At 35.5% G+C, this 9,065-nt stretch overlaps 1 protein-coding gene across 1 annotated transcript in view; it reads right to left on the bottom strand.

Moving 5' to 3' along the window:
- LOC130218577 (guanine nucleotide exchange factor VAV3) overlaps nt 1–9,065 on the bottom strand; it is a 145,800-nt gene that overhangs the window by 53,249 nt on the left and 83,486 nt on the right. The window contains exons 11-14 of the mRNA XM_056450797.1: nt 7,871–7,939; nt 4,553–4,639; nt 2,879–2,964; nt 2,634–2,766 (exon numbers count right to left, since the gene is read on the bottom strand). Of these exons, the coding sequence (XP_056306772.1) occupies nt 2,634–2,766; nt 2,879–2,964; nt 4,553–4,639; nt 7,871–7,939 (375 nt within the window). The remainder of the gene's footprint in view (nt 1–2,633; nt 2,767–2,878; nt 2,965–4,552; nt 4,640–7,870; nt 7,940–9,065) is intronic.

Below are 9,065 nucleotides of genomic sequence, written 5' to 3'. Positions count from 1 at the left end.
TTTTATGCAAGACTGATGAAATACTACTGTTAAATAGAGTCGGGTCATCTTGTTATCATTTGTATTGTGTTGACGCTTATAGAAGTGTGCAACTGATGAAGATTTTGACCACATTGAACAAACGATCAGACTTTATCACATGAAAGAAAGCAGAACCGATTCACTCAAACTCACAAAACAAATCTCTTCTCTTTGTGTGTTTTGCGATGTGAATGATGAATGAAATTATTGTATTTTTACTGGATTTTTTGTTTTGTGAATAAAAGAAAACATTTTTTTTTATTTAAGGTAGCAAGATTTATTTACAGTTTATGTACTATACACTGACAAAAGTCTTGTCGCCTATCCAAGTTTTAGGAACAACAAATAATAGCTTGACTTCTAGTTGATTATTTGGCATCAGAAGTGGCTTACTGTATATGTAAGGCAAAGGCCTCTAGATTACGATTATTTTAGCTAAATAAACTATGATCATGCCTTGATTTTTTATTATTTAATTAGGACAGTAAGGTCTGACTTTGCTTAGAAAACAAGTCTTGTCACTTAACAGAAATAATGTCCAGTATAGAATATAAAGTCATGCTGCAGTGAAAAATGAATTAATATTGTATATGACTCCCATGAGCTTGGACGACTGCATCCATACATCTCTGCAATGACTCAAATAACTTATTAATAAAGTCATCTGGAAGGGCAAAGAAAGCGTTCTTGCAGGACTCCCAGAGTTCATCAAGGTTCTTTGGATTCACCTTCAATGCCTCCTCCTTCATCTTACCCCAGACATGCTCAATAATGTTCATGTCTGGTGACTGGCCTGGCCAACCCTGAAGCACCTTGACCTTCTTTGCTTTCAGGAACTTTGATGTGGAGGCTGAAGTATGAGAAGGAGCGCTATCCTGCTAAACAATTTGCCCTCTCCAGTGGTTTGTAATGTAATGAGCAGCACAAATGTTGATGTCTGTTGATGTTGCCATTCACTCTGCAGATCTCTCGCATGCCCCCAAACTGAATGTAACTCCAAACCATGATTTGATCTTCACCAAACTTGACTGATTTCTCTGAGAATCTTGGGTCAATGCAGGTTCCAATAGGTCTTCTGTGGTATTTGTGATTATAAGGATACAGTTCAACAGACGATTCATAGGAAGAGTCTACCTTCTGCCACATTTCCTATATGATCAACTAGAAGTCAAGTTATTATTTGTTGCTCTTACAACTGGGTTCGACGACAAGACTTTTGTCAGGTAGAGTATTATCTAAAAGCTTAATAAATATTAATAAATATTACATATTTATATTACAATAAATATTACAAATATATATATATATATATATATATATATATATATAACTTTTTTGGTTGCAAAGATTGGATTATTTGATCACATAAATATTGTGAAATATCATTACAATTTAAAATATACTGATTTGGTGGTTAAAATATTTCTAATTATTATCAAAGTTAAAACATTTTGCTGCTTAATATTGTTGGTATTTGTTTTGTTTGTTATTTTTCTGTAAAAATAATGCATTCCATGTATTGGATACTTCTTAAACCCTTAAATTTATGTTATGCCTTCAATTTAAACCCTTCAGTTTACAATTTACATGGAATATGTTTGCGTTTCTAGTGCGGTCTGACATCTTCTAAGCAAATTAAAGGTAAAAAGCCAATGTAAAGCGTTTTAATACAACATTTTATTTATTATAACATTCTAATATTATAGATTATAATAAAATAATATAGAATACTTTAATGTTAAAATTTGATTGTACTATTATTATTAGATGGCAGCACAGTGCTGCAGTGGGTAGCACAATCGCCTCACAGCAAGAAGGTCGCTGGTTCGAGCCCCAGCTGAGTCAGTTGGCATTTCTGTGAGGAGTTTGCATGTTCTCCCCATGTTCGCGTGGGTTTTATCCGGGTGCTCCGGTTTCCCCCACAAGTCCAAAAAAACATGTGGTGTATGTGAATTGGGTAAGCTAAATTGTCTATAGTGTTTGTGTGTGAATGAGAGTGTATGAGTGTTTCCCAGTGATGGGTTGCAGCTGGAAGGGCATCCGCTGCGTAAAACATAAGTTGATAAGTTGGCGTTTCATTCCGCTGTGGCGACCCCAGATTAATAAAGGGACTAAGTCGAAAAGATAATGAATGAATTATTATTAGATAATACTGACTAGATCACATAGAATAGAGTGCAGCGTCTGATTTTTCCTAGCAAAACAAGAATGAAATTGAAAGTACATGCAAGTATATTGAGCTATCCTCTCTTATTAACATATCCCAAAAGCCTTATCACTTAAATAAACAAAAACATATCCAACACATCCATCATTTTCTTAAACCTGTTCTTAACTTCTCTGCCACACACACACACACACACATGCGATATTTACAGCACAATCTACCAAATAATTGTCCTGGCACAGCAGCATGCAATGTATCATAACAAACAACATCATGTTTTCTAATTTAGCAGTGCCTGGCAACGTCTGCGTTTGTTAGCAATCACTAGACGGTTTTTAATAGGAAACACCATCTGTGCGAATGAAAGCTGTTCTAGCGCAGTAACTGATTATGGCAGAACAGCGCAGTTGCTGCCCTCGGCTTGTTTTGGAGGCCGTCTGCGCACCTTTCGGTTTTCTTTTTCTGAGGTGGGGTTGTTGGTGATCTTGAAGGAGTGGAGGTCGATCACCTCCTTCATCTCGTAGTTATCGCCTCGCCGTTTGCATACGATCACGGCCGAGTCAAACAGAAAAATGTGCCTGCGGGAGAAGATCAAGAGAGAAACAGAAGAAATAAAAGAAGAGCGCTTGAGGTGACGCTTTGGTAACTCGGAGGCCTCGGGTTCAGAATCGCACACTTTCATCATCTCACCTGTCTTGTTTGGCTCGTTTGTCGACTGAAGTGACTCGCACTTCACTGTCACCTTTCGGTCTGCCGTAGTTACGGAGAGACTGATTCTGCAGAGCACAGACACAGAGCAAATACACTTGTAGAGGTCAATGTTCTGGAGTTTGGGGCTTTCTTAAAAATAAAAAATGTTCAAAAGCTTCTTCAGGGATTCTGCAGGTTTCACCAAGTCAACTTTTTAAAATGTAAGACTTTTTAAGAGCTTTTAAAAACTATGAAGAATAAAATTTCATAATTTTACAGGGCTAAACATTAACAATTTTGTAATCTCCCAGCAAAATTACTTGCCTCATCAAAATACCAATTCTAATTATCTATTTCTTAGCCACATATTTTAAAATAATGTATTAAAACAAGCAGACCAGGGTTGCATACATTCATTTTTTCAACATAACTTCAACATAACAAAAACTAAATGTATGCACAACAGACTGTTATAATATTAGTTATGAAAATAGTTTTGTTAAAAGTTTTATTGAGATGTATTGTCGATTAGACAGGTTTACATGAACGAGGAAAATTAAGACCCATTTAAAACCTACATTTCAGTGAATTTAAAGTGGTGGTCCATTACAATATCATATTTTAAACTTAAGTTGATGTGTAATGTAGCTGTGTGAACATAAACAACATCTCTGAATGTAATACGCTCAAAGTTCAATGCAAAGGGAGACATTGACTTTTACAGAATTAGCTTAGCAAAGCCTACAGCGAACGAATTTGGGGACTACAAAATAATACAGTTTACTTTTTTTTCCCAATTTCTGTTTAACAGAGAGCAGATATTTTCAACACATTTCTAAACATAACAGTTTTAATAACTCATTTCTAATAACTGATTTATTTTATCTTTGCCATGATGACAGCAAATAATATTTGACTAGAATTCTTCAAGACACTTCTATACAGCTTAAAGTGACTTTTAAAGTTAACTAGGTTAATTAGGTCAAGTAGGCAGGTTAAGGTACTTAGGCAAGTTATTGTATATTGATGGTTTGTTCTGTAGACTATCGAAAAAATATATAGCTTAAAGGGACTAATAATATTATTCTAGCCAAAATAAAACAAATAAGACTTTCTGCAGAAGAAAAAATATTATCAGACATACTGTGAACATTTTCTTGCTCTGTCAAACATCATTTGGGAAATATTTTAAAAAGAAAATAAAATTCAAAGGGGGGCTAATAATTCTGACTTCCACTGTACAATAAACTACAGTTTACTATATCATGGCTTAAAAACACTATAGTATTTACTATAAATTACTATAGTATTTTTTCATGTGGGTGCTTGCATTTACTTTCCCAAATTGCTTTTTAAAAAAGGCATTCTGTGATTTAAACAAAGATATTGCTCACAAGGTTTTCAAAAACACTACAGTATTTACTATAAATTACTATAGTATTTTTTTTCATGTGGGTGCCTGCATTTCCTTCTCCAAAACTGCTTTTTAATAAAGATAATCTGTGATTTAATTAAATAAAGCATGTGATTTTGCTCACAAGTTAAAAAAAACACTACAGTATTTACCATAAATGACTATAGTATTTTTTCATGTGTGCCTGCATTTACTTCCTTAAAACTGCTTTTTTATAAAGGCATTCTGTGATGTAAACAAAAGCGTGTGATTTTGCTCACAAGGTTCTCTATAGATTTCTGGTACTGGTCGATGTCTCGTAGAGTCTCGATGTCTCTCTTCACCTCGTTGACATACTGAGCCAAATCCTGCACACATAAAACACATTCACATTCAACACACGCAGACTTTGACCTGACTGCGAACAAGGAAAAATTTCCAGCTAAAAATAAACACATTTCGCCCTCAGCTTCCCTATTGACAATGGCGGCCCGTCTGATGTTTTCAAGAGACGTGTTTCCATGTAAAAATGTCAAATAATATAAGAAAAAATGAAACTGTCTCATTCCTCATAATGAGAGATTGGGAATCTTGATGGCCCAGCATGAGGAGCTTTAAGGGGAGCACTTGAGGAGGTTAACCACGTTAGCCTGATACCCCAATCAATGCTAAGTGGCTAATTTACCCAAATGAAATCATCGCAGCCCTCGGTGCACAATCTGCACAATCTTCTCAGCTTGATTTGCCTCAATTAGCGGACGCTTACCTGTCAAGACGCATTCTGCACCATCTTGATCATGTCTGAGTCAAGAGGGCCACATCGATTCTCAGCAAAAGCCTTTCTTACAAAAAAGAAAAAACTTCACGCATGGTGGTGCAAAATAAAGAGCTTTAAGGGAATCAAATGTGTGACTGTTGTCATTTCAAACTGAACACGCATGACCTTTGATAAGACAGTGGAGGATTACCCAGGAGGACATGCAACTGACAGCTTGTTAAAAAGTACATATTTTAAATAACATACAGAATTAGTCATACATTTATCAATGAAAATATCAATAAAGTAATATATAATCAAACTACAAAACTTTAAATTGTGAACAAATGTTAACACAGCAGCACTTTCCATTTATCAAATAATTAATTATCTTTCTTGCAAATCTATAATAACAGTAATATAGTCTATATTATAAAATGTAATAAGAAATGTAGTAAGAAATGACTTAGTCCTATATAGTTACTTGCCTAGTTAATTTAATGATCTTTTAAAGGGCACCTATGGTAAAAAATCTACTTTTCAAGCTGTTTAGACAGACATATGTGCATGTATGGTGTATAGACCGTCATATTGGGGTGATATAAGCACACCCAGTGCTTTTTTTTTTAAATTAACAACATAAAACAGGTGGACCAATTGGAGCGGTTTTCAAACCGACCGCAACTTTACGTAGGAGTGCGGTCCCCCCGCCCACCAATATTGATTGACAGGCACGTCATCATATCCTCAGTTTGTTGATTCACGTCCGCCATTTTCAGCGTTAGTTGAAGCGATATCACTAAAGGAACACCCTAGCTCTATTTTTAGATGCAAGGCTCATTGGGCTCAACACAAGAGCAATATTCTCTATATTATCGCTCTAATCTGAATTATTGGTTGTATCTTTAGGTAGGTTTGCAAACATGTGTACTTCTCATCGAGTCTACCTTATACTTCAGCCGTTTGCATTTCTCGCGATCCCAGAAGCTCCCTGTGATCTTAACTAGCATGCGTTTTAGAATTCTAAACATAGGTTTCTATCAGGGTACACTCAAGTCGATGGCTGGGCGCCGCGGACCGCTGCAGAAACCTATGTTTAGAATTCAAAAATGCGTGGCGCGATGATTTGGGACACTTCATGTTTCTGCCGCAGAGAGTGTCTGGTGTGCCGTGTCGCGGCTTCGAGCGGCGCATCCGGTGCCTCAGTCAAAGTTAATTCAGTGTGCGTGGTTATTAGTTTCTGTGTACAAGCTCGGCACTTGAAACTAGCACACAGTTGGCTGTAAAACTGTACAAAGACACAAATGATTTTGTACTCTCTGCTTGGTCTGTGTCAGAGTTGTACATGCACGACTGAATGCTGAACCTCTCACTCCTGCTCCTTCTTGCAGTCTGCCTGTCAGACTCTGTTGCAAACGCAGAGCGGGTGAGCTCATGGCCCCGCCCCCTTGTTACGTTGGCCGAAACTAATTTACATGTGAAGCAACACACCCCTAAATCAGCGAACTGTGGACACGCCCCCAACATGACACTTTTTAACACATTATAATAAAAAAATCTGAATTGTGTTTTAAACTGAACCTAAACTGGCACACTCAGAAGAACCATAATATTAATATTCAATCATAAAAAAGAGGTAAACTATGTGCCCTTTAAAGCTTTTAAGTAGCACTTAAAACTTAAAACTGGTCATTTGCAAACTAACATATTATTTTTGTTGTTGTAAAAAAAAAAAAAAGATAAATTATGTATTGCAGTGCGATATGGCTGTATATCGGCACTGGTGGGAGGTGTGCGTTGGCTTGAGGCCACAGGTTGAGTGCCCCAGTGTCCCACCAGTGACGATATACAGCCATATCACACTGCTACGAGTGTGATATTGCGTTTATACAACAATTAGATGACACAATCATGTATATATAAAAAAGAAAATCAAACAAGAAGAGTCTCAAAAACCCTTTTGCAAGAGGAACTACTTTCTTCTGCCGTTCATTCATATCTGCGGCTGACCGTCAGAACAGCAGAAACCGTTACTAATTCACCAACGTCACTTTAGAGCTAGTATTTGAAAGATGCTCTAGCATAATGTCTAAAGTGATGATAAAACAGGTAATTTTGCTCATATTTTAAGATTATAAGGCTGATTGGCATGAAATGGCATCAGTCTAGAGAGATTTCCCAGTATTTCTCTGTTGCAATCGGGAGATCACAGTAATTAACCCTGAAAAATCTTGAGCAAAGCAAACACTACTAGATTACTATGGTATGAATACAGCAATACAAAATACAAAAGAGAGAGATGGACATAGAATGTCACTCACCAGATTTATAATGATTTGTTCAGCTGTAGTTTGAAACTTACGCTGAAAAAAAGATGCTTTTTTTTCCTCTATAGAATTATTATATGGTCTCTTTCGCCATCTTGTGGCTGAATGTCAATGGTCTTTGCTCTGCTCAGTATAGCAGGCTGGCCCATACCTGCCAACACTCCCATTTTTCCTGGGAGTCTCGCATATTTCAGACCCATCTCCCACCCACCTCTCGTATTGTTCTGTCTCATGGAAAACTCCCGGAATAATAATAATAGACAAGAGTGAAGAGGCTTTGAAATTACTTTAATATCTCACGGCTAAAAGCCAATCAGATTATATATATATATATATATATATATATATATATATATATATATATATATATATATATATATATATATATATATATATATATATATATATATATATATATATATATAATTATTATTATATAATATATTTTTTTATTTTTAAGCATATATATATTATATAAATATAAACTTGTTCTTATAAATTATACAGTGACTCACCTTCATGGCGTCCAGCGCCTGTCGTAAGTTAGTCTTGTCTGTGGCATCATGTGTGTGTTTGACCAGCTCCTGTCAGGAAGAAAACGAGATCTGAGATCAGTGTTTACAGTGTCTTATTGGCAGATGAGGATGATGATAAAGATAATGAGGATGACCGCCAGATCTGTTTACCAACGCTAATCCAACACACACGCACAATCAGATGAAATGTGAAGCCACGCTCTATTAAAAGAGTCGTGAAGTAAGTTCATCATCCTCAAATCAGACCATATGCCTACGATGGTTCAATCAGAATATTTTACAAGAATATTAACAGCTTCACATCCTCAGTGTCAGTATATTGCGCACATTCGTGAGAACTGTGCACTGATGTACCCCTCCGGATGTCCACGTGGAAATTCATCTGTTTGAAACAAAGCATAGGCGCATCTGAACACACACTCTACTGAAACTGAGAAGAACAAACTGTTAAATAAAGTTGTTATTTTTGTTTTACGTGCACACAACAGTATTCTTGCAGCTTGATAATATTCCGATTGAACCACCGGAGACATACAGTCTGTTCTGAGGAGGACTTTCTGGTATTCTGGACTTTGCACGAGTCGGGACCATTGAAATACAATAGATGGAAGACGAAGGAGCTCTCAGATTTCTTCTAAAATATGCTTTTTTCATTTTTGTGAGAACTAACCCTTTAACATGTACACTTTAAATATTTGATGCTTGTAAAGTTATGATACAAGATGGGAAAAAAAAAAAATTAAAAAATGATATAAAATATAAAAATAAATAACTATTATAAATTCACTGCCATAACATGTAAATGTGAATATTTAGTTATTAAGAAAAAAAATTATGCTTCAAAATAAATTTTAGTTAATAAATATTCAAGATTTGAGACTTATAGTGCTCAGCATAAATAAGTATACCCCTCGCAGATCTCACTTTTAAACTAATATATCTAATATCTACAGGATACTTTACAATAATATATTTACGCATATACCTTAGATTAGTCAGTATCAAAGCCAAAACTGAAACTAATCGAAAAAAAATTGAAGATCAAAGTCTAAAAATTAGTACACCCAAATTAATATGTTGTGGAAAAATTCTGATTAAACTATTTATAAACAAGACAAATCAAGAGAAACATAAAACATATCAAATTTAGTTTATACATTTTTTTGCAATAACC

Source organism: Danio aesculapii, chromosome 24 (assembly GCF_903798145.1).
Source record: "Danio aesculapii chromosome 24, fDanAes4.1, whole genome shotgun sequence".
Lineage (NCBI taxonomy): Eukaryota > Metazoa > Chordata > Actinopteri > Cypriniformes > Danionidae > Danio > Danio aesculapii.
The sequence above is the reverse complement of the archived record's forward strand: the minus strand, read 5'-3'. Positions and strand labels throughout refer to the sequence as shown.